Raw genomic sequence first — 26,857 nt, 5'->3', positions numbered from 1 at the left:
CATGTAACATAGTTTGCTTTAGAAAAATGAAATACCATATTTTACGATATGGTTTATGTTTCGTCTCGGGCTGCACCAAATCGGATTGTATGTGTTAAACCCCTAAAAATAAAACATCATTTTTAATTAAGTTTTTATGTTGTTAAATTATTTTTCTAGAGTATATAATTGACTCTAATTTCCCTAAATAATAATTTTCACTATTCCATGTACTTCATATAAGATTTATTAAAATATTCTGAAACTTTTAACAATTTTCTTATTTTTTTAATTAATTTTATTATGGATTGTTATTAATTAATGTTAGTTACTATTATTTATAGTTTCCTTTTTTGTTTTAATTTGGTTGTTAATTTAATTACTTTCTTTATTTTTTTTCCTTTTTCCTTTTCATTTGTTTGTCGATTTAATTACTTTCCTTTTCCCTTATTTGGTCGATATTGCTTCCCCCCCCCCTTTTTTTTCTTTACTTGTTTAGTCAATTATTCTCCTTGCCTTTTTCAATTGTTTCTAAAATAGGAGAGTAGCTGAGAGAGGAATATTGGGGTTTTGGAACACTCACATTAACCACCACTCCGCTTTAATAATATAGACTAGTAATGTACGAGATTTCTGAAAAATTAAAAGGCTAATAAAAAGGGGCATTAATTTTACTCTCCTTCTTTATACATATTATTATTTAAATTGACTAAAGTTTTTAATATTTTCCTTTTTTGTTAGTATTTTTTTTCCTCTTGTTGATATTTTAATTTCATGTTTTGGTAGTTTCCTATTTGGTTCAGCTTAATTTAAGGGAATGGAGAGTAATGACGTGGAGCTAGTAGTTGTGATTTGACAATTGGGGTTTTGGAGACCTCTCTCCCTCGCCACTCTACTTTAATAATATAGATTAGCGGTTTCTTCGGATGATAAAAAATAATACTCCGTAATTAAATGAATGATCTGCTAGAACTACCAAATAGAGCTGGAAATAGGTTGGATTGGATCAAAATCAAGTCGACCCATTTATAACGAGTTGAGATTTTCCAAATCCAATCCGGCCTGTTTACTTAAACGGGTTGAGATTCTCAACCCAACCCAACCCGATTATAAACGAGTAGACCTTAAGGTCGACCCGTTTAAGAACTTTTTTTCCTTCAACGATAAACTGACTTCACTTTAAAACTAAAGGGTAATTTTCCAGAGACGAATCTCGTAGCAAAATCTAATACTTCAATATGAAAACCTCAATAAATTATTCAATGTTGAAGGAAAAAATGAGAAATAAATATTTTATATAGATAAATACTACATCTTTGATTGAAATTTTAATAATTGATGAAGTAAGTCAACAATAATAATTTCTAATAAATGAATGAAAAAAAACTAGATGTAGATAATACCCTTACAAAAATTGTAAAAAAAAACTATAAAACGTTGGAACAATACATGTCTATATATCAAATCAGATTTTTGAAAATATCGACATGCATCGCGTGCATAGTACTACTAGTACAACAAAGGAAGTGATTGAGGAGATTTCAACTTTTAAATTAAACATTACTATTCCGATCCGTACGTATGAAGGAGAATTGATTTTGGCACACCACTTGGTTGATTTTAGCACACCACATATGAGTACGTATAACATAATTTTTTATTCTCTCACACGTGGTGTGCCAAAATCAACAAAGTGGTGTGCCAAAATCAGTTTTCGTACAAAGGGATAAATTGAATGTTGCCCAAATTACAACTTCAAAACAAGTAGTTAACTATTGCTGGAATGTGATGGTTGAAAAGATAGTCTTCCCAATCAATAGACTTGGGATCAAAGTTGAAACCTTCTTCATCTATTCTTTTTATTGTTGTCCTTAGCTTCTCAGTGTTCTCGTCATCAAAGCTGCATTTGCATAGGAATTTAAAATTTTGCTTTACTTAATAATAAGGGGATATATTATGTTTAAAAATTAATAAAAAGTTGATATAAGATGGACATGATTTTAGGCGGAGTATATGTTTATCGATAAAGTATTAGATTCTATTGTCCGAGCCAAAAAAAATAAGTATTAGATTCTAATTTCAGTAGAGTTGTCTAAAGATTTTAAACAGGAGGAATTAAAAACATAAATAAAATTAAGAAATATTTCATCCGTAAGGAAATGAATGGTGCACTTTAATCAACAACGTGTTTAATGAAGGTGAATTGATTTTATTAAAGAAGTAAAAAAGTGGGGTAAATTTGAATTTAAATAATTAAAGTAAAAGATAATGGAAATGTGGCAAGTGGGATAAGTGTGGATTAAATTACTCTCTCCGTCTCAAAATTATAGTCATGTATTCTAATTCGGGCGTCTCATAATTAGAGTCTTATTTCCTTATTTGAACATAAAATAATTCCCATGTTACCCTAATTTGGGACCACAAAGTAAAATAAAAATTGCATTGAAAAACTCCCCATGTACTTTATTCCTTTTTACATGTAGTATATTTTATTTTCTCATGTATTTTATTCATTTTTACATGTACTATATTCTATTTTTTCATACAAATTAATCATCAATGTATTATATTTTAATTTCACACACACTATGTTTAACTTTTCTTAAAATCCGTGTTTTTAATTTTGAAATGGATGGAGTATTAAATATTAGTAGTGAGGTATTCGAAATAAAAAAAATAAGGGGGAAATTTCCAAAAATAGAAAAAGTGCAGCAATAATTTATTTACGGCCCATTAAGAGCACCCATCATTTTCATACGGAGGGAGTACTATACTTGTACTTACATGCCGGCAAAGAGTAAATAGTGACTAAATATCATCGCCATTTTAACTGCTACTTTTAACTGCATCTCAAGTTTATCTTGATTCAGCTTGAAATAACGGCATAGGGCTATATCAACTAATTTTAACACCTGTGGTAAATACAAAACAAAGTTAGAGCTACTGCGAAATTAAACGCCATTAATGATAAACAATTTCTACATTGTACATGCGATCTTGTTCGGCAAAACTAGTAATAAGTTGGTAACACATTACACATGGGTTGAGAATAATTTTAAGATGAAGATGAACAAATATGATATATACCATTAACTTAGGGATGGGTTGGACCGAAAGCATCAGAAAATGGAGTCTATCCTTTACCAACTTGCCCTTCTTAATCTTTACGGGCACTCCTTGACCATCTATCCATGGGTTTTTGTTGAAGTATCGATAGTTGATGTCAACCAACTTACTTACGGTTAAAGGATTTCTCAATGAAGAACCCACTTGATAAATTGTTAGACATGGTTTATTTGCGTTTGCTACCATTCCAGAAATTATTGAATTTACCACCATATCAACTGGGATCTACGATCACCAAAATTCAATATCTTAGTCTATGGAAACAATATTATAATTACATGAATTTTTTTAAATTTTCCGAAGGGAAATATTTCTACTTACTAAATCAATAACAGAGTTACCGTCGGCATATAAAAAATTGATGAGTCCTTTGCCATATAAAATAGAAAGCGTGCCTGTGCTTCTGTCATCGAACCAGAACATAAATTAAATACTCTAGAACGTACAAATTGTTTAGGAGTACTGCATAAGTATATACTTTAACATTTAAAATAAAAAGCAAAACAAATGTAACCATGCGCCTAGAACGAAACTCGTTAGAGCATTATTAAAGGTGAGCAAAAATTTATGCCCAAGGGGAAAAAATGGGGGAAAGGTTGGTTAATGGGTAGGGAGATTTGCTAATAGGGTGGGAAATGGGAATAAATGAAAATCCATGTGGCACGGTGATTTTATTGCTTGGGTGGGAAATTTCAGCCAACATGGCGCGCCACGTCGCCTTCCATGAATGAAAATCTTTGTAACAATTATTTGTCAAAGCTCATTTTTTTTATACTTATGATTCATAATAAAATAAAATTAAATTATCGTTGGTAAAAAAAAATTGAGATCTACGGATGGATATCTATATTTATATAATTCAACACAAAAAAAATAATTCTCCGTTCTCTCTCTGATTTGCTTATAATTATCAAAATCTTAATTACTCATCTTTTTACTTTCATACCAATGAAATCTTGGCCTAGTGGTTAAGGTTGATGGTCTGTATATGATATGTTTCAGGTTCAAATCTCCTGACCACCATTTGCAATTCATATTGCATTTGTGGCTCATTCGCACCCAAAAAAAATGCTTATTTTATTATTATTGTTGTTGTTAGACAGAAGTAGTGTGTAGAGAGAGGACTGGTAAGATTTTCTTTTGCTCATGGATAAGCTAGAGAGGGGTGGGGAATTTATTTTTTGCTAATGGAAAAAATGAAAAAGGATGAGTGTGATAGAGAGGGGTGGAGATTTTTTTGGCCATGATTAATTAACAATGGTTTTATGACATGCATAAAAGTCAAATTGTTGCATGTGTTAAGTTATACTTTAATCCTTTTTCATTATGGCTACGTTTGGTGTAAAACGATTTTAGTGCAAATTGATTTTTCATGGAAAACATTTTGCAAGGGAGAACACAATTTCAAATTAGTTTCTTTGTTTGGTTCCTTGAACAAAAATGGGAGAAGATGGGGAAGATTGAGGAGAAGAAGGGAGAGGGAGGTAAGGAGGAAAGATGGAAACGTGGTTTCCCTCCATTTCAAATGAAAAAGGTTTTTCAAATTGTTTTCCATCCCTTGCGAAACCAAACAACATAAACTGATTGCAAAGGAAAAAAATCGTTTTTCATTAAAACGTTTTACACCCTACTAAACGGATCTTATGTATATATATTAGAAGCGGAAGAAATATTAAAAGCATTACCCAACACCTTCAATCCAACCAGGAAAAGGTTCTTTGTAAGTACTACAAATCATAGTAGGGCGAACAATAACTACTGGTAAATCGCCTTTGTGCTCCCATATCAGCATTTCTGCCATTACTTTTGTAAACACATATGTATTGGCACATCCGTATACATCCGCCCTACATAAAGCATAAATTACCAGTCATAAGGACATAACAAATCTCACATCAGTTACTTCAATTAATTTGTACTCAATTTCACAATTAGTTCAATATATACATATACGAATAATAAGAGTAGTCATTTCCAAGCTAAAGATTGTTAAGGAAAAGTATACAAAAATCGTAACACTCACCGTTTCTGGCCTAAACTTTTCATGGTATCACGGATTTGTTTTGTGGAAGCTCCCTTGCTTGTGAGACCATTCAACGTTTCGTTAGCTAACTTCTTTTCTACGTCAATGTCTATCCCACTTAACGTCTCACCCATTTTACATGGGGTTTCAAGGATAAGCCCTGCCTTCTCTCTGCAAACATAAGCTGATGAAACAACAAGTTTAATTACTATTTTTATTTTTTTTGACATCCCCTTAAATGTTTAATCATCTCGAATAAAAGTCCAACCTATTACGTACTTCCTCTGTTCTTATTTATATGACACAATTGAATTTTGGACACTATTCATACAAGCTCCGTTGACTTGATTTTGTGGTTTATACTTAAGAAAAAACATAGTCGTATGGGGTCTTATTAGATTCGTCTCAATAAATATTTTTTAAATATCAACTTTTTATAATTTTTTTCTTTTCCGAAATTGGAGATTTTAATGTTTGAAATCGTACATTGACAAACGTGCCTAAATAATTGTGTGATTTAAAAAAGAACGGAGGAAGTACAAGTTTACAACACACAATTTTAAGTTACTTAGCTTCCGTGTTTTATTGCAATTTAAAGCTGCAGTAGGTAGCAGAGGGTTGTTCAACGGTTCAAAGCCGAACCGGATCTGAACCGATACGGGCCAGAATTGGAATCAAGAAAATATGTAGACCGAAAGATCGGACAGAAAGATTAAGCGGATTCTATATGACTATATGGGTTCAACTAGTTAGGCCATTCAAAGAAATACATGAACAATAAAATTGGCCGCGGGACTGACCAGTTGATACATGAACAAGAACCTGCAATTTTGGGCACGTCTTGGCGTACTGCAATACATTTCTAGCACCAAGGGTGTTGATTCCCAAAGCCAAATCATACCTGCAAGTACATAATGACCATAAACAATTTATAATCCAATGTGCCAATGTGAAGTATTAGTATTTAAATTTAAATTAATTTGTGGTTCATTCACACCAAACAAAAAAGTAGGGAGTATTCATTTATAAATTACCTCTCTTGAAACTTAGTCACTGCAGCTGAATGAATGATAACGTCTATTTCTTTGTATATTTCGCTCTTGTCTTTTAATCCCAGATTAACTAATGATGTATCCCCATCAATTGGTGCTACTTTCTCAGATATGAAGGAATCAAATTCCGCTCCATGTCTTTCTCTTAAAACTCGAAACAACTCTTTCCCTATGATCTATTACCAAAGGAGTATAATTTCGTGAGAATTAAGTTTTCCTGCCATTCACGGACGGCCAGCTAGTAGGCGAAAATAATAACTATACTTGTCACAGAAATGAATTTGTGTTGGTGTAGATTCATAAGAACGAAAATGATAAAGGTCGCAACATGCGACCTTTAAACCGTGTCACAATGATGACATGGCATGCTTATGTGTCATGATTTAAATTGGAATCTAAAATATTTTATTTTCTATTATACATGTTTAAAATAAAGGTAGAAAAATCTTAATATTCTAATTTGTTTCTTTCTTTATAACGATTACCTTATTTACATATTTTCATAGTAAATTTTTTGCATTGATAGTAAAAATATTATGATGACTCATAGCCTATGTGGCGCCTATATGTACCAATTAAACTCCGACACGTGAGATTGCGACAACTAAATGTTGTCACAACTTGCGACCTTTATCATCACCCTCATAAGAAAGTCAAATACCAAAGTCCAGGTTAATGCTAATTCATCAAAAGTATTTCACTAACTTCATCAGCTTTCGTTAGCATTCATTACTTGAAAAGGAGGTGATATTAGGTGTGAAAGGAGAATTTATCAAGAAAAGCACAAATTATATTGGGTTATCACGGCCGTTATATGTTAAGGAATTTCTCCTTTTTTTTCTAGTTACAACATTTTGTTTTTTTTTTTCACTATTCACATATTAATATATTATACTTGGTTTATTTTTAAAGATCAATACATAAGAAAAAAACATTATTCACGAGGTGTTAGATTTGTCTCCAACATATATTTTCTGAATATCAAATTTTTATACTTTTACTTATCGATAATTTAAGATATTAATTGTTCAAGTTATGTATTTGTAAAAGTGAAAAAATAAAGTGTTGCAACTAAAAATAAATGGAGAAAATATTTTTCTATATATTTCCAATTACATTTGAATTCAATATTCAATACCACCAGGGTGAGAGAGTGATGGATAGCTCAGTTGGTTAGAGCTTCCATCCCGATTCCAGGTGATCCTGGGATCGATTCTCATCCCCGCCCTTATGGCTCATTCGCACCAAAAAAAAAATTACCACCAGGGTGAGCATGAATTATCCGGTCGAAATTTAGGGAAACGACTGTAATCAGCTCCTTAAATTGAAATTGGTACGGTTCTGGGTACCCAATTATTCAATTTTAATACGAAGTAATGAACACTTGTAGTTTTGTAAAAAAAAGAAAAATTTATTTTGTTGATATCTAATTCAAACCCTTTTAGGTAGTATTGTTTTTATTTGGGTGTACTTGCACTTTTTTTTGGCCTTTATAACATTTTGAGTTTAAGAAAATCTTAACAAAAAAAAGTTCACTTGTACTACGTATATGATTAGATTCGGGTAACCAAGTACCCAAGTGGTTCGGCTCCAACAAGTTCAAAATCAGAATTGGTTTGAACGGGTTCCTAATTTTGTTACCCGAAATCGGAATATCAAAACCGACGGTTCCTAACCTGATCTTAATTTGCTCACCCCAGATTGGCGCAAATTATTACTAGTTATCAAACGGGCCTGTAGCGAGACCGGGTGCACCAGTTTAAGCGAATTATTCCCGGACTCATATTTTCAATTCGTCCCTTTTTAAGTTTCAATACCATAATTTAAATTATATTTATATGTACAATACCTGATCATGTAGCCTTTCAAGTGATGACTTGGTATCCTTGATTCTTATAAGAAGGTACAACTTCTTTACATTTGGCTGAATTCGAAGTATCTTCTCCAGGAGCACTACATATTGAAAACATTTAAAGCTCAGACTCCGTCAAAACTCGATTCAAATAGTTTAATTTGTTTCAAAGATGAAGCTGATTAAGGTCATCACGTACCTTTTCCCAAGAAGCCAGTGGTGCCGGTGACTAAAATAGTTTTGTTGCAAAGAAACTCAACTTCATTTCCAACTTCCATTTTGAACAAGGAAGAAAAACACTAAAGTACGTAGTAGTAAATAATAGAGGAAAGTTAAGCTAGAGAAGGATTTTTAGACAACGTGTTGTGGTAGCTCCAAATACTTCATACGACGACACTGCTACACTATATATAAACATTAAACAACTTTATTTACTTGACCAACTTACCATCAACTGTGTAAGGCTTTGTTCTCTTCAACTTGACTTGTTCTCGATCTTCAACTTGACCTTATTTAAATAAGTTTTAGGTCCTATAAATTTAGATAAGTTCCAATAAGATTTTATAAGTTAAGTTTCAATAAGTTCTTATAAGTGTCAACAAGGTCCTCTAATTTTTGATAAGTGGAGTACGTGCTATAAGTTTCAATAACGTCATATAAGGTTCAATGTGAATAAAATATGTAATATTATAATTATTAGTACCATTATTATATTACTTCGTATGTCACTATTATTTACGGAGTACGTTCTTATATTCAATAAATCATATTTATATTGTTGTAAAAAATAATTGTGGTTACTAATTTACTGTTACTAATTATCGATGATATATTATGATTATATTAATTACTATGTTTATCAAAGAGCTAATCACAAACATTTTACAAACGGGTCGAATTAGATCGAACTTTTTAAGTCGGATTCGAACTTAGATTTTAAAAGAAAAGTTATTAGTACGGAGTAATAATTATATTAATAATAACATAAAAGATATTTCCTCTGTTTCAAAAAAATTACAATACTTTGATTAGTACGTGTGTTAAGACATAACTTTGACCGTAAATATCTCTAAATTATCCTTATAGTTAAAATCTTAAAATTTCATACAATGAAATCAATCCACCCATATTTTACTTATAACATTCTTATAGTAAATTAGTAAAAGTATATGGTCAAAGTTAGTATATGAATAGTGACAAAACTAGAAGTGCTGCAATTTTTTGAAATGGAGGAAGTACGATTATTAATATAAGAAGTGAAAAACAATTACTTTATTAATTTACTAGTTTGTGCCCGTGCTAATGCACGGGATAGTTATTATCATGTCAACAACTCTTAATAGTAAATCTAATAGGAAGTAATATTTTTTGTGATGTTCTTTAATTTGTTATAATAGCGTTTAGCCGTTTATACACGCGATGTGTGCTTGAGATTTTACGTGAACACTTATAATCCTAATAAATCATGCGGTCTTCCAAAAAAAAGAAAAATCACAATATTGTGTTCATAGTGTTTATGCACAGTAAGATTACTTGAGATTTCATATGAACAACTTTAATCCTAATATAATCACATGGTTAACTAAGAGCAAGTTTTATTTTATTTTTACAGTTTAAACAATTTAAATATGGATTATTAGGGACAAATTCGACTATTTATATGGACGCCACATTAGACTATGGATAGTTTTTTTACATCGGCAAAAATACTCCCTAGAAACTTCTCTTGCTCCTAAAACTCTGTTCTCTCAAAGTATAACTCCTAAAAATTACATCATTTTAGAAATATTTGCTCCAAATCCCCCCCTCCTCAAAGCAGATACTGACGTATTGTAACTTACTTGTATATCCAACCATTTTATAAATTTAAAATATATTTAGAAGTAAAATGCTTATTTTAACGTTTTGAAACCGTGGATTTGTTCCTATATTATAAAGTGAAATTGTTATATATACTGTATTGATTTTCTCTCTAAGAATTTTTTTTTGTAACATTGTATATTTTATATCAATCATATAAAATATGTAATTCGTAGTAGGACAGAAATTGCATACTTTGTATTATATGATTAAATTAATATATTCAAGATTTTAATACTTATGCAACAACTTTAGAGCGAGAAATATTTTAGTCAAATATATTAAAAATTAGTCAAATAATTTTAGAATATCCGTGCATTTACTAGATTTAATCTGGTATGACAACTAATAGATACCACGTAATAATAATTTTCTTTAAATGATTTTGGTAATACTTTAGTCAAATAGTTATATCAAATGAAAATTTCATTTACTTAATATTTTGGTCATATTAGCATATTAAGCATATAAAATATGTAATACCTAGTAGGATAAAAATTTCATATTAAATGATTAAATGAGTATGTAACTGATTTATTTATAATGCATTTGTTTTATGAGGAAAAATATACCAGTTAAACATTTTATGCAAAAAATGATTAAATAATAATTTTACATATCTATGCATGCACGGGATCTAATCTAGTTGTATAAGTTTATGAACTTTTCAATTTTCTACTGAAGTTTATGATTTTAATTTTCTTAAGTTGGTTATTTTGTCACAATTTTTTTTATGTCAGATGATGTTACAGATTTACTTATTTATTGAGTACTTTATTTTAATTTCTTAGTTTCCTTCCCTCAAAAAAAAAATTCGTAGTTTCCTTTTTGGGAGTAATTGAATTTGACTAAAAATTTATTTAGGTTCTGATTTTCATTTTATGTTTATGAAGTTTTCAACCTTACATTTCTTAGATACTCCGTAGTATTTTTGTCAACATTTTTTAATTAAACATTGTTTGTGCTCGATTTAAGTTATTTCCATATAGGTAGAACTTTTACTTTCCTTTTTGAAGAGCGCCTGAGAGGTGAGAATTTGAGGTTTAGAGCTCTATCGGTTTCCATCAATTTGTTTTAATAATATAGATAGTACGTTATTAATATTTGCAATCAACTATTATAAATATTTTAATTGCTAAAAGTTTAGAAATAATCTACTCTGTAATTAACTTTAAATAAGGTATATTAAGGTTCAATAAGGACTACTCCGTAGCTGACAAGGGTTTAACCTGATTTTTTCTTTCCTTATAAAAAAGGGGGTCTTATAAGTTAAATAAGGTCTTATAAATTAAATAAGATCTTATAAATTCAGATAAATTCAAATAATCCAGATTTTATGAATTGAATAAAACACATCCTAAATAGGAGTGGGGGAAAACACATCCTAAATGTATAAAAGGGTTTATTTCTACTCATTTGTCCATTTTTACTCGTTTGAAGATTAATTTTTAGAGTAAATGAGTGGGAAAATTATATTATTAAAACAAATTGATGTAGTCGGAGCTAAGCTCCGGTGAACCGGGTGTGCTATGCGTAAAAAGAGTGGGAAAATTGATTTCGAATACACAAAAAATTATACTTTGTATGCGCCAAGCTTTAATCTTACAACCTCTTATTTAAAATACTGAATCAGTATGCCATTACAGTTTACGTGTATATATTAGACGAAATATCCTTTTAAAATTAAACACTAAAAAGTATTATTTTGGATTGAGCTTAAACCCATCCTTTAACGGCCCATTTGGTAGCCGTAATTAATGGTGGAAATGAGAATAAATTTAAGTGTTATTTGTAATGAAATTTTGTCTCAAAATTAGTGTTTTTTCCTAAATGGTAATGGATGGTAATGAAAATTTATAACTAAAAGGAGATAATTATGAGTGAACTAACATTACCATAGAAATATGATGTTAGTTACAAATTTACATATAAATTTATTTCCATTAACATCATTTATGGCCGGACACCAAATATACCGTAAAAGATCGGCCAATGCATACACCTACCTTAAGGGTACTAACCGATGCACAAGATTCTTTAGGGGCCGGATGTGCAAGTAGCCAAGTAGGGGTGACAAGTAAATACTGCGAGTATTCCTTAAAAGTACATTAAATGTTTTCCTCCACTTAGTGGACCTAATGAAAAGTACATTTTTAACCTTTGTCTAGTTGTTTACTTGTTTTAATGCAAAGTTGCAAACAACTCTTATATGTGATTAAATTATTGCAATTACGTATTATTGAAGTTTTATTTTTTAAGCCCAATTTAATAATTTTTAATTTGGGCACAGATAGAATCACAAAGGGTAAATCGTCAAATTGTATAGACGTGAATTGATTATAGTTCTTACTTCTTAGACGTGATATCGGTTATAGGTTTTGAGTACCACCTTCTAAACATGTTATCAACTAAAATAATAGATATTCACACCAAAAGATAACCTTGCATTTGTTGTTTTCGACTTTCAAAATTGTAGGGTTCTTCAACACCGACACAACCCTCATCGATCATATATTGGATTCATCATAAATTGCATTTGTTGCTTTCGACTTTTAAATTGTAGGGTTATTCGACAACTCACACCATAAATTGCATTCTCTTTCGACATTTAAGTTGTAGGGTTTTTTAACAATGCACATCTTAACTATATGTTCTTGTATTTTTTTTAAATAAATCAATTCTCATTAGCTAAATATTTCCAAAATTAATTTATTCATTTATCACTAAATTTAGGAAATTTTGTAACAAATAATTCAACACTTGTCCGTTCTTCTAACAATAACAACATTTTTTATTAATTCAGGAATAATCCAAGTTATGAGAAGCATCTTCCTAAAACAGTATTTGACTTGTTGGTAATGGGATTGACATGTTAATATAAGTTATAACACGTGTTACTCTTCTATTAGTTTATCTCCATTTAATTTAAATTAGTGTGTAGACAGGGCGTTGCCCCGGGTTTTGACTTTTATTCGGGTTTTTTTTAATTATGTGCACGTAGAGATGATGTCATCATAAAATTACGGTGGTGACATAAGATTAGTGGCCGATCAACAACCTCCCAGATTTAAAACCCCGCATCCAAAAATCTAAACAAAGCCGGATCCTTTTCTTCAAAGTAATAATTGTACATTTATAAATTAAATAATCATTCCCTTTTTTGCATTCACTTTTATTCAATGTATTACTTATTGTAAAAAGAATATATTTGCTTATATAGAAAGATATTACATAAGTTGTAGTTGGTTAAGATGGTAAGAAGTGTAACTTTTAACAAAGAGGTCTTGTGTTCAATCCTTATTAGATGTTTTTTTGTTGTAATGACATGTCATGATGCTAATTAGTGGTGATGTGGCGTAATAAGGAGAGGTATACGTGACACGTATACGTTTTTCAAAACGCCTTTTAATATATTAGTATAGATTAGTCGTCTGACCCGGTCAAGGCATGAGCATGTCTTAGGATATAGGATATCTTTATATGTGTGTTATTTTTTTAACATTTGGGTGGTTGGTGATTGTTCATATTTAGTTTTTCTGATTTTAATGTTATACTACCTCCGATTGACAAAAATCTCAACAGTTACTATTTGCACAAATATTAAGACAAAAGTAGAAAAGTTGGTTGAATATAATAAAATATGGATAAAGCAAGATAAATGTGTAAAAATGTGGGTGAGTGTAAGAAAAAAAAATGAATAAAGTAAGATAAAGTGAGTGGAAAATTGTAAATATTATGGGGTAAGAAGGATAAGGTAGTAATTTTCATGTCCAAAAATAGAATAAAGCAAAGTGAAAACCCATTATGAAACGGACTAAAACGGAAAGTGTAAAGATCATTTTGAAACGGAGGTAGTAAGTAGTAAGAATAGTTATTATGTAACTTAGCCAAATTAGGTGACAACTACATTAAAATAGTCAATCTACGAAACGAACCTAAAACATCGTATTTTATGGATAAATTAGTTAAAGGTATTACATGTTGTAATACCCCGAAATTTTTAAACTCGATTTATTAAAATTAAATATATTTATTAGCTTGATTTCGTTTTAAATAATTACGAATAATCGAATTTCGTTATTTTAAACGTTTTACGATTTATTTTAAACGATAAATTATTAAACGAAAATTTATTTATTTTCGTTAACGATAATTTTTATAAAGAATTATTTTAATTAGACATTTCTATTTTTAGTAAGTTTCAAAAATAGCAACAAATTCTGAATTTTTGGCCAAATAATGCGAAATTACAAAAACGCCATCAAAGAGACAAAATTCCACTTCTTTTCTTCCCTTACTCTCCACGTATAAACCAGGAAGGAGTTCCTTCCTTCCTTCCCTAAAATCAGTCCAAATACACTCCTTGGACCCCAAGCTATGCATCTTCACCTTCACTCTTCTTAGTTTTAAAATCAGACAACAAATTTCCACTTGTTTCCCAACCAAAATCAATTCACAAAAAACTGAAAACCATCCCCCCCTTGTTCCTCCATCGTTCGAACCACCACCAACAACAACCACCTCAACCACTGACTACCATCACCACTACCACCGTCCAACAACCACCTCAACCACCCTGACCACCGTCGGCCCCCAGCACCACCGCACACACACCCCACTGTAGCTCCCTTCCCCTGCTCCCTCCTCTCCTTGCGCCTCCCCTGCCTCTTCCTCTTTCCTCTTCGCTGCACCGCCCACGACAACCACCACCACCTCCAGCCACCCTCATCATCTCTCCAACCAACCTCCGCCCCTAAAACTCCGGCGAACCACCCTTCCCCTTCCCAAAATCCCGATCGAAAAACCCACCAATCCCCTGTTTTGTCACCCATTTCGTGCCCCTTTCTCTCTCTCCGTCGTCGTCCCTCCGCCGCCAACCACCAATCCCCACCGTCACCATCACCGTCGAAATATCCGGCGAACTCAACCCAGCCAGCTGCCACCCTCTCTCCTCCCTTCGTGCTCCCTTGTGCCTTGCTCCCCTCCCCTGTTCGTGCCCCTCTTTTCAAAAAAAAAGAAAAAAAGAAAAGAGAATCAGTTTCACTTAAACGTGATTTTTATTCACCTCAAACCCCTCCATGAGTTGGGCTATTTCAATTTGGGCCTTTGGTGAGGTAAAAATTGAATCTATTTCAGATTTCCTAATTATTAAATTTCATATTCTCTAATTATTATTTTTCAGGTTTTAATAAATTTTTATGATGTAATTATTTACTAATAAATTGTTATTATTTTTCAGGTTTAATTATCAAATATCGATTTTACTGAAATAAATTATCTTGGATTAACAAAAACGAAATTTAAATAAGATTTTCATGAAAACCGGTTTATGAAATATATATATATATATATATATATATATATATATATATATATATATATATATATATATATATATATATATATATATATATTTCGATTAAAATTTCGATTAATAATATTTTCATTAAATTATGAAATTATATTTATATTAAAATTCGTTATTTATAAAATTCTTGACTTATAAAGGTTATGATTTATAAAATATTGATTTTAAATTATTTATCGATTAAGTACTAATTCAAGGATTTAATATTTTGAAAGAATTTGGACTCGGAGCTCAGGACGAACGAACCAAGGAAAATCCTTAGCAAAATCGTGGAAGTGAGGTAACGGCTATTGCTAGTACCCGCAATTCCCTTATAAATGTAATTATGAAATTACAACGTATGATTGATTTATTAAATGAATGTTTTGACATGTTTTATGAATTGCGGGAAATGAAATATGATTTTATTGAATAATTTATTATAATATGATTTGATGGAATTATTCCTTATTTTATGATTGATTATAAAATGCTATGATGATTGATTGTTTATAAGAAACCAGGAAAGAAAGGATGTTTGATCTTATGATCCAAAGGAATTATGTTACTTCAACTGAAGTAAAAAGACTAAAATGTAAAATTAAACGAAACATGATAAATGAAAGTGAAATTCCTAGTCCGTTTGGCAGTATATGTTCACAGGTTACGATTCTCGGTCATGCATGTACCCATGGGGCATCCGCCCATTGAGCCAAGGCTCTCATGTTTTCGGGCCAAGGCCCCATGTTTTATGGACAGCGGTCCATCGTGGAAGACGTTCCACCATGTCATACTTGCCACGGCTAGCATGTGCACCCTAAAGTTATGAACGAATTAAATAAAGGACTTTATAAAATGTTTTACTATATTCTATTCTCCCTGTGTTATTAAATAAAATGAATTGAAATGAATTTACGTTGTTAGAATAGTTCGTTACTGAGTCTTCGGCTCACCGTTTTTGTTTTCTTTTTTAGGTACTGATGGGGACGATGGACACGAGTAGTGGCGAGGATTTCACTTTAATAATTCCCACCTAGTTTATGTTTTAAGTTTTAATAGTTAATTAAAGATTTTTAGTAAGTTATGTACTTTTACTTTGGGTATTATAAAGGATTATTATATATGTTTGGAGTAATTAACAGCTTATGATTGATGTTCGCCTTGTAATTTCCAAAAGGAAGTTACGGCAGGTAATGTCCCGACCGAATTAGGTTAATTCCGCTGCTAATTATGCTTTAATAATTGGATTAGAGGTCGGGGTGTTACAGTTTGGTATCAAGAGCAAAGGTTCTGGACCATAAGTGCTAAACCTTACGGGTTTTCGCACGAATAGAATTCATTAGGCTTTAAGTAAAGAGTTTTAAGGAATGAGTTAAAAAGAACTTTCTAAAATCATGTTACTTAAGTTAAAATGAATATGAGTGTGAGTGTAGGAACGGGATGAACGGGTTTATTTTCTATGATTTATTTGCTTCCATTTGTTGAGACATGTTATGTTGAATGTTGCTTATCAAGACTATGAATGATGTCCCCAAGGGCTCGCAACGAGCACCATGATAACCACATTATGCACTAGGACTATGCCATATCGATGCAGTTATGAATGTTTTATTTTCTAGTAGAGAAATTGTGACATAGAAATTGTCCAATGATGTTAGAGAAATGTGAGTTTTATTATCCGTTGACCTATCTAGATTTGATTTAGTTTTCGGAATGAATTGGTTGAATGAATATGAAGCTAACATCAATTGTTTGAGGCATAGTGGCAAATAAGGATAGGATTTCATCCCAAAAGTTAGTGAAGAAAACCAATTGTCGCTGTTTTGAAAACCCCTAGTGACCGATGGTGAGTTTTTCTGGTTATCCTTGTAGTGTTGTCGATCACGTACCCATCACCGATACAGCTATCGTCTGAGAATAGGCAAATGTTTTCTAGAAGAGAAACATAGTATGCCCCGACCGAGAGAATTAAACTTTAGCATTAAAGTAATCACAAGACCCACCCTTATTCTTAAAGGACCTATAGAATGACTCCAACTGAGTTGCAAAGAATTGAAGAAACAATTAAATGATTTACTTGGATAGGGGTATATTCAACTGAGTGATTCACTTTTGGGGAGCCCTGTCATATTTATGAGGAAAAATGATGAAACATCGAGGTTATGTATAGATTATAGAGAGTTGGACAAAAATAAATATCCTTTATTCCGCATTGATGATTTGTTTGACCAACTTCGAAGTACATAAGTATTTTCAAGAATAGATTTGAGGTCGTGATACTATGAACTTTGCATTAAACTTGAGGATATTCCAAGAACAACCTTTAGAACCAACTATGGTCACCATGAGTTTGTTGTAATACCTTTTGGGTTAACTAATGCATCAGCTGTATTTATGGATTTAATGAACCACATTTTCAAACCATACCTTGATGAGTTTGTAGTTGTTTCCATTGATGATATTTTGGTACCTTCTAAGAGTAATGAGGAACACGAGGAGCATCGGAGAAAAGTGTTAGATATGTTGATTGAAAACCAATTATGTGCTAAGTTGTCAAAGTGTAAATTCTGGCTTAAGGAAATATCGTTTTTAGGTCATATTATTTCTGAGAAGGGTGTATCTGTTGATCATGAGAAAGTAAAAGCAATCGTGGAATACCCTAGACCAACCAATGTCCCTGAAGTATGAAATTTTATGGGTTTGGCTGAAGATTATCGAAAACTTATTTAAGATTTCTCTAAGGTTGCCTTACCCACAATCCGATTGGTTAAAAAGAATGTCAAATTTATGGGGAATGATGATTGTAAATCTGCAATTTGAGAACTTAAGAGACGTATCACAATTTCCTATATCCTTGCCTTCCATCTGGAACTAAGAGATTTGTTACTTATATTAATACTTCTAAACATGGAATATGATGTGTAGAAATGGAACAGGAAGGTCATAGATGATCCTCTCGCCAACTCCAAGTTCTTGAATAGAACTACCTTACTTATGATCTTGATATACAATACCCTACAAGAAAAACTAATGTTATTATAGATGCTTGAGTCAAAATCTTACCTAAATTCGATCCTACCTTTCTACGAGCCAACCAAGATGATCTGTAAAACCTAGAAGTTAAGTTGTTAAGAATAAAGGAAATGTTTGTTTAAATGCTTTAAGTCAGTACCGTGACCAACTTTGATTGATGAGACTAAGGAAATATTTGTTATGAAAGTCAAGTTCCTTAAGGATAAAGGAAACGTTTGCTTGAATGCGAGGCCAACTTTGAATTATGAGATTAGGAAAGCACAAATTAAGGATTTGCAATAGGAACAAATGATCGTTGTGGAAGTCATGACCATTAGGTTCGAGATTATTCTGAGTTATCACCATCAGCTACACGTACTAAAAGATCGTCTATTGACAGCGAACATAGAACCAATGACATTGTTAGCATGCTTCAGAAACCCATGATTGGAGTAGATTCTATGACAAAACCACATGAAAAAGGCAGAAACGTTATCAATGGTCCTTGTAATTCTCTTTTCTAATTATTATGTATGATACTCGTTGATATTCCTTCATTTATTATTTGTCATATACGTTCAGAGCTTGTACCAAATAGGATGATATGTGTAGATTGTTGAGTATTAGGTAACCTAAAGAAGTCCAGGCATATTGGAATGATGTGATGTGAGGATGATAGGTTAACAACTATGAGAAATATTGACAGTTAATCGTGGAAAAAGGAGGGTAGATTTCTACAATGACTAAGAGACAAAAGATTGAAGTTGAAAGCTTATCAGACAGTTACGGAAGGGAAATTTTACTTGCCTAAGTGCCCAAATATATTTCGAGAAGGAAACATGATAGACCTCTAATAAGAGAACAAGACTTTAGATTCCAATGAGATGAGATGAGTTAATTTGAGGAAATCATTTTAAGAATGATAACATGAAAATGTTACCTTGGGAACCCCGATCTTATGTGCAAGAAACAACAATGTATGAGTATTATAGAGGATCAAGATAAGTTACCATTATGTGTCATATATCCGGTATCAATGGAATTAGTGTAAAAGTATTTTTGAAGGTTCGTTGAGCTATTAAAAATATACTAGAGGTTGTAAACCAAATACCATAAAGTTAACTAAAATTATCTTGGGATTATCAATTGTATGTGAGATCTTGATGAATCATATTTAAGACCCGTGCTTCGATACATTTAGTAAAACTACTTATGGATAGTTTAAGAATTATGGAGAACTCTAAGGAACAAATTTGAGGAAAATACAGGAGTTCGCGAAGTTTTGAAATATGTCAAGTTGGCAAGAAAGTAGTTTAGAGGGCTATGAAATGGTAATCTAGGGTGAACAACCTAGACTAATCTATGCTAAAGTATTTACCGCATATTTTGAGTATATGTAAAGACCTCAACCAGGCTATGTTCAAGGATCGAGTCACGTGATTTGGGTTGAGCCCTCCATTGTTGAAAGAATTTGACTTAGGAGAGAGAATGTTGAACATCATTGTGTTAGAGTGAAATCAAAGAAATGCATGTTGAGGGACTAAAGGATGATTGATATGCCTCTATTAAGGAAGCTAAGAAGTTATCAATAATTGGTCTATCAATAAGGTTGAATGATAAAGTACCGAAAGAGCGTGAGTTTGTATTTTATAAGTGGTGAATCACAAATCAAATCAAGGTTATTCAAGGTTGCAAAGCGTTCAAGTTAGGGTTGATTTTCGAGTTACCTTTCCGCACCCTTCACAATGATTGTTTTTGTGGTTGTAAGTACCTAAGTGTATTCTCAGATATGTTAGGGAAGCTAAGCTAGAAATTTTAAAGTTATGCAAGAATAGTATGCGGGACCCAACATGATTTATGGTGAAAATTATGAAATTGAGTTTACACATGAAGCTTTGAGGATTGTACAACAAATAAGTTATCAAGAATTAATTTGTCAATAGGGTTGATGATATCATTGAATGTTAGAATTTCGAAAAGAATTATGAATGATTGAGGGTTGCAATGGAATTGAGATTAGAAAATCCACAAATGACATATCTATAGGACCAGGTAGGCTGAACTAAGTTTTCTGGGAGCTAGATTGTTTGTGATAAAGGCACTCTTGATGGCTTAGCATTATCCGCAAAATCTGAGGTTTGTCGACTTAAAATATAAAGGATAAGTAGCAAAGTCATATGTCTAATGATGTATTCCTAGTCACATGATTGGACTCGAACCCCTGCAACGAACGTAGTCAACAAAGTTATTTAACGTAGAAGAAAAGATCGAAGATCGAATTCAAAACAAACCAAGTAATGAAAGTCAACGACAAGATTCCTGCAGCAAAGGAGCCCAATAACAAATGAAAGCGAAACATCTTCAAATAGTCACCTAAGAACGAAATTATGTACGAATCACTATGTTTTCCGTGAATATGTAATGTATCAACCATGCTTATGCGTGAAATCAAATGATTGGTTATGATATGTTTTCAATTAGTGAATGACGAATAAAACGGTTAAATATGACTCGTATGATTTTATGAATGGCAAGTTCGACTGAGCTCCAGTTTCGAGGACGAAACTTTTTCGAAGGGGGTGAGAGTGTAATACCCCGAAATTTTTAAACTCGATTTATTAAAATTAAATATATTTATTAGCTTGATTTCGTTTTAAATAATTACGAATAATCGAATTTCGTTATTTTAAACGTTTTACGATTTATTTTAAACGATAAATTATTAAACGAAAATTTATTTATTTTCGTTAACGATAATTTTTATAAAGAATTATTTTAATTAGACATTTCTATTTTTAGTAAGTTTCAAAAATAGCAACAAATTCTGAATTTTTGGCCAAATAATGCGAAATTACAAAAACGCCATCAAAGAGACAAAATTCCACTTCTTTTCTTCCCTTACTCTCCACGTATAAACCAGGAAGGAGTTCCTTCCTTCCTTCCCTAAAATCAGTCCAAATACACTCCTTGGACCCCAAGCTATGCATCTTCACCTTCACTCTTCTTAGTTTTAAAATCAGACAACAAATTTCCACTTGTTTCCCAACCAAAATCAATTCACAAAAAACTGAAAACCATCCCCCCCTTGTTCCTCCATCGTTCGAACCACCACCAACAACAACCACCTCAACCACTGACTACCATCACCACTACCACCGTCCAACAACCACCTCAACCACCCTGACCACCGTCGGCCCCCAGCACCACCGCACACACACCCCACCGTAGCTCCCTTCCCCTTCTCCCTCCTCTCCTTGCGCCTCCCCTGCCTCTTCCTCTTTCCTCTTCGCTGCACCGCCCACGACAACCACCACCACCTCCAGCCACCCTCATCATCTCTCCAACCAACCTCCGCCCCTAAAACTCCGGCGAACCACCCTTCCCCTTCCCAAAATCCCGATCGAAAAACCCACCAATCCCCTGTTTTGTCACCCATTTCGTGCCCCTTTCTCTCTCTCTGTCGTCGTCCCTCCGCCGCCAACCACCAATCCCCACCGTCACCATCACCGTCGAAATATCCGGCGAACTCAACCCAGCCAGCTGCCACCCTCTCTCCTCCCTTCGTGCTCCCTTGTGCCTTGCTCCCCTCCCCTGTTCGTGCCCCTCTTTTCAAAAAAAAAGAAAAAAAGAAAAGAGAATCAGTTTCACTTAAACGTGATTTTTATTCACCTCAAACCCCTCCATGAGTTGGGCTATTTCAATTTGGGCCTTTGGTGAGGTAAAAATTGAATCTATTTCAGATTTCCTAATTATTAAATTTCATATTCTCTAATTATTATTTTTCAGGTTTTAATAAATTTTTATGATGTAATTATTTACTAATAAATTGTTATTATTTTTCAGGTTTAATTATCAAATATCGATTTTACTAAAATAAATTATCTTGGATTAACAAAAACGAAATTTAAATAAGATTTTCATGAAAACCGGTTTATGAAATATATATATATATATTTCGATTAAAATTTCGATTAATAATATTTTCATTAAATTATGAAATTATATTTATATTAAAATTCGTTATTTATAAAATTCTTGACTTATAAAGGTTATGATTTATAAAATATTGATTTTAAATTATTTATCGATTAAGTACTAATTCAAGGATTTAATATTTTGAAAGAATTTGGACTCGGAGCTCAGGACGAACGAACCAAGGAAAATCCTTAGCAAAATCGTGGAAGTGAGGTAACGGCTATTGCTAGTACCCGCAATTCCCTTATAAATGTAATTATGAAATTACAACGTATGATTGATTTATTAAATGAATGTTTTGACATGTTTTATGAATTGCGGGAAATGAAATATGATTTTATTGAATAATTTATTATAATATGATTTGATGGAATTATTCCTTATTTTATGATTGATTATAAAATGCTATGATGATTGATTGTTTATAAGAAACCAGGAAAGAAAGGATGTTTGATCTTATGATCCAAAGGAATTATGTTACTTCAACTGAAGTAAAAAGACTAAAATGTAAAATTAAACGAAACATGATAAATGAAAGTGAAATTCCTAGTCCGTTTGGCAGTATATGTTCACAGGTTACGATTCTCGGTCATGCATGTACCCATGGGGCATCCGCCCATTGAGCCAAGGCTCTCATGTTTTCGGGCCAAGGCCCCATGTTTTATGGACAGCGGTCCATCGTGGAAGACGTTCCACCATGTCATACTTGCCACGGCTAGCATGTGCACCCTAAAGTTATGAACGAATTAAATAAAGGACTTTATAAAATGTTTTACTATATTCTATTCTCCCTGTGTTATTAAATAAAATGAATTGAAATGAATTTACGTTGTTAGAATAGTTCGTTACTGAGTTTTCGGCTCACCGTTTTTGTTTTCTGTTTTAGGTACTGATGGGGACGATGGACACGAGTAGTGGCGAGGATTTCACTTTAATAATTCCCACCTAGTTTATGTTTCAAGTTTTAATAGTTAATTAAAGATTTTTAGTAAGTTATGTACTTTTACTTTGGGTATTATAAAGGATTATTATATATTTTTGGAGTAATTAACAGCTTATGATTGATGTTCGCCTTGTAATTTCCAAAAGGAAGTTACGGCAGGTAATGTCCCGACCGAATTAGGTTAATTCCGCTGCTAATTATGCTTTAATAATTGGATTAGAGGTCGGGGTGTTACACATGTCTTGTTATTCATACAAGACTTCTACGACAAATATTTGCTTGGAGTCATTGTATATCACCCGTAAGGATAATTTAGATAATTCGCCTAGTTTTTATTTCCTCATAAAAAAAATACAAGAGTTGTTCGACAAATATAATGCAGCTACTTGAGGAACGTTGATGCTAATTTCATAATGCGTGAATTTGTTCAATCCCAAACTTGAACCTCACTATATGAGTCTTAAAATACATCATCCACTATAGTCACGTAACCATTAAAATGTAATCATACTACTACCTCATAAATCATAAGAAAATACAGATAAGTGCAACTATAATAAAGTACTTGTATGATATTTTAACTAATATTCAAATCAAGGAAGGATCTATAAACAACTATTTTGTGAGTATTTCTATCATCCATCTCCGATATATACATGATGTGATTTGGTGTGTAATACTCTCCACATTAATACTACTTCAACCATTAAGCTCAAGTAATTTCACTTATAATGTGCCTGCGAAAAATTATTGAGTATGGTTCAATAAATTAGATGCCACCAAAAGTATAATTGTGAACCGAACAACCTGAAATTGTTTTGAATATGTATGTAAATCAGTTTATTCAAATGTTGAAACTTCAATCTTTATAAAGAAAAAGCTAGAAGGTGAACCACTGACATCAGTGTTAATCTCGCCGAACTTTCCCTGCCTTCTTCAACTGTTAATTGACCCATGTTTCCTCTGATATATGTCTCGATCGACAAAACCTAGACAAGATGATGATCGACTCATATGTTTTAGCCATTAGTAAGGCCAACCTTTCACTTTGAATGAACCATGCATGCAAAAGTTTCATTGGTAAAATTTACAACAAAGTACAACAGATATAGAGAATTCAAAGTTGTACCAAATTTCTAAATGATCGACAATGACAATACTTTTCTAAAACTCGGCGATTCAACAAAAAAACCCAATCCAACTAAATAAAACATAAATAAAAACCAGGGAAAAGTATAAATTTTAGGTATACCAAAGACAAAGCCACAAAAAGTACTACGTATGATTTTTTGTACAACGGTTATATCCGGTGGTTTATATTTTTCGATTTCACAATGGAAAATTAAAAATTCATCCTTAATATTTTATCACTCACCTGAAAAATATAACAGTTCATATTTCACCAATTAATCAATCCTATTAATAGCTAACTAATTAAATCCAACCACTCCCCCATCCCACAAACTCTAAAAGTCTCGAATTTATCTCCTTAATGAATCAATTAATTTTTTTTTTGTTGCAAATGAGCCACAAGGGCGGGGATGAGAATCGATCCCAGGATCACCTGTAACCGGGATGAAAGCTCTAACCAACTGAGATATCCATCACTCTCTTAATGAATCAATTAATTGATATGCTAAAATGGTGCAATAAGTAATGGGGAGGAGAAGAGTGAGATTTGAGAAACATATAATTTTTCCATATGGAGAAACAAATTAATCGTCAATTTTAACAAAAAAAAAATATATATTTTTGTAAACGAAAAGGATAGTAATGACACGTGTCTTTCTAGGTAAAAAATTTGTTGAGACACATATCCTCTTATAAAGTTTAGTTTTCTTTTTCAAATACTACGTATAGATTTTTCATTTAATCTAACCCCTTTTTCTTTCTCTCTCCTTTACCCCCTACATGGCATCCTCTCTTCTCCTTCCTCTTCCACAGGCCCGCTCCATATCTGCTTCCTCCCTACAATTTTTTGTATACTTTTTGTGAAATCTAACAAAAGAAATTGGAGTGGAGGGCTTAATTATCACCGATTTCAATTTCAACTCCACTCTTAATTTAGTAAATCCTCAATTTTAATTTCTAACCAAAACCAACGTCAAACCGGTGCAAAACAATTAACCCCTCCGACTTTGGTTGTCGCTTCATCTTCGATTCTTCGTACGCCAAGGTCTCTGACCTCTTCCTTTCCTTCCCGTTGACACAATATTTTTTTGTACGTGACATAAACATAGTCTATGCCTATTTTGAGGACACCTGTCGATATATTCAAATAATAGTATTAGTTAAATATTAAAATCAATTATTAGTGCGTTAAGAAATTTAACTAATTAGTTAACTACTAATCAATTAGTTAATCTAATCTAATCTAATATCTAATATACATATATAAAGGAGGCATATTTGCTGAAATATTAGAGCGCCAACTAGGATTACTAATGGTTTCGGCCAATGAAAAATAAGATTTTTAATTTCTTTTTTAATTAAAAAATCAAGTGTCACGTAGATAATTAATTAGGTGCCACGTAGATATTTTAATTAATTAATTTATTAATATATACAACTCCTTCGAAAATCAAACACTCTAATAGTTAAAAAATAATCGATTGCCACGTAGATAATTAATTAGGTGTCACATAGATATTTTAATTAATTAATTAATTACTAATATTATACAACTCCATCTAAAATCAAACACTCTAATAATTAAAAAAATAAATCTAAAATAAAATTCATCCAAAATCAAACAATAATCTAAAATAAAATAAATAAAATTCAATTTAAAATCAAATATTTATCCAATATTAGAGCGCCACGTAGAAAAATCTAATGGCTTCGGCCAATGGAGGAATATTTTCTGAAATATTAGAGCGCCACCTAGGATTACTAATGGTTTCGGCCAATTAAAAATAATATTTCTAATTTATTTTTGAATTTAAAAAATCAAGTGACACTTACAACAATTAATTAGGTGCCAAATAGATATTTTAATTAATTAATTACTAATATATACAACTCCATCGAAAATCAAACACTCTAATAATTAAAAAATAATTGATTTCCACGTAGATAATTAATTAGGTGCCACGTAGATATTTTAATGAATTAATTACTAATATATACAACTCCGTCTAAAATCAAACACTCTAATAATTTAAAAAATAAATCTAAAATAAAATTCATCCAAAATGAAACAATAATCTAAAATAAAATAATTTCAATTCAATTTAAAATCAAACATTAACCCAATATTAGAGCGCCACATAGAAAAATCTAATGGTTTCGGCCAATGAAAAATAAGATTTCAAAATTAATTTTGAATTAAAAAAGTCAAGTGCCACGTAAAGAAATGATTAACTTTCACGTAGATATTTTTTATTAATTATCTATTAATATTACGCATATACAATTTCGTCCAAAAACAAACACTTTCATAATAAAAAAAAATCTAAAATGAAATTCAATGCAAAATCAAAAACTAATCTAATCTAATATATAAAAGTGGTATATACATAGATTTTTTATTTAAATATAACAATTTAATAGAATCCGTGCATCGCACGGGCTAAAATCTAGTACATATATAAAGGAGGCATATTTGCTGAAATATTAAAGCGCCACCTAGGATTATTAATGGTTTCGTCCAATGAAAAATAAGATTTCTAATTTATTTTTGAATTAA

At 31.8% G+C, this 26,857-nt stretch overlaps 1 protein-coding gene and 2 long non-coding RNA genes across 3 annotated transcripts; 2 read left to right on the top strand and 1 right to left on the bottom strand.

The window, feature by feature from the left end:
- Positions 1 to 1,257: 1,257 nt before the first annotated feature.
- LOC110785357 (fatty acyl-CoA reductase 3) lies at positions 1,258 to 8,514 on the bottom strand. Its single transcript, XM_021989795.2, has 10 exons — positions 8,232 to 8,514; positions 8,030 to 8,133; positions 6,163 to 6,356; positions 5,929 to 6,029; positions 5,129 to 5,312; positions 4,791 to 4,952; positions 3,427 to 3,508; positions 3,067 to 3,330; positions 2,764 to 2,891; positions 1,258 to 1,879 (listed from the first exon to the last, which is right to left on the bottom strand). Exons 1-10 carry the CDS (start codon positions 8,308 to 8,310, stop codon positions 1,735 to 1,737), a joined length of 1,443 nt encoding a protein of 480 aa, XP_021845487.1. The 5' UTR covers positions 8,311 to 8,514; the 3' UTR covers positions 1,258 to 1,734.
- Positions 8,515 to 14,161: 5,647 nt separating this feature from the next.
- On the top strand, positions 14,162 to 20,836 carry LOC130464202 (uncharacterized). Its single transcript, XR_008924550.1, has 3 exons — positions 14,162 to 15,006; positions 15,476 to 15,540; positions 16,214 to 20,836. It is a non-coding gene; the product is annotated as an uncharacterized lncRNA (long non-coding RNA).
- Positions 20,837 to 21,087: 251 nt separating this feature from the next.
- LOC130462709 (uncharacterized) lies at positions 21,088 to 23,273 on the top strand. Its single transcript, XR_008923392.1, has 3 exons — positions 21,088 to 21,969; positions 22,375 to 22,439; positions 23,113 to 23,273. It is a non-coding gene; the product is annotated as an uncharacterized lncRNA (long non-coding RNA).
- Positions 23,274 to 26,857: the final 3,584 nt, after the last annotated feature.

The sequence above is a fragment of the Spinacia oleracea genome, chromosome 6 (genome assembly GCF_020520425.1).
Source record: "Spinacia oleracea cultivar Varoflay chromosome 6, BTI_SOV_V1, whole genome shotgun sequence".
Classification (NCBI taxonomy): Eukaryota; Viridiplantae; Streptophyta; class Magnoliopsida; order Caryophyllales; family Amaranthaceae; genus Spinacia; species Spinacia oleracea.
This window is presented reverse-complemented; position numbering and strand designations above follow the sequence as displayed.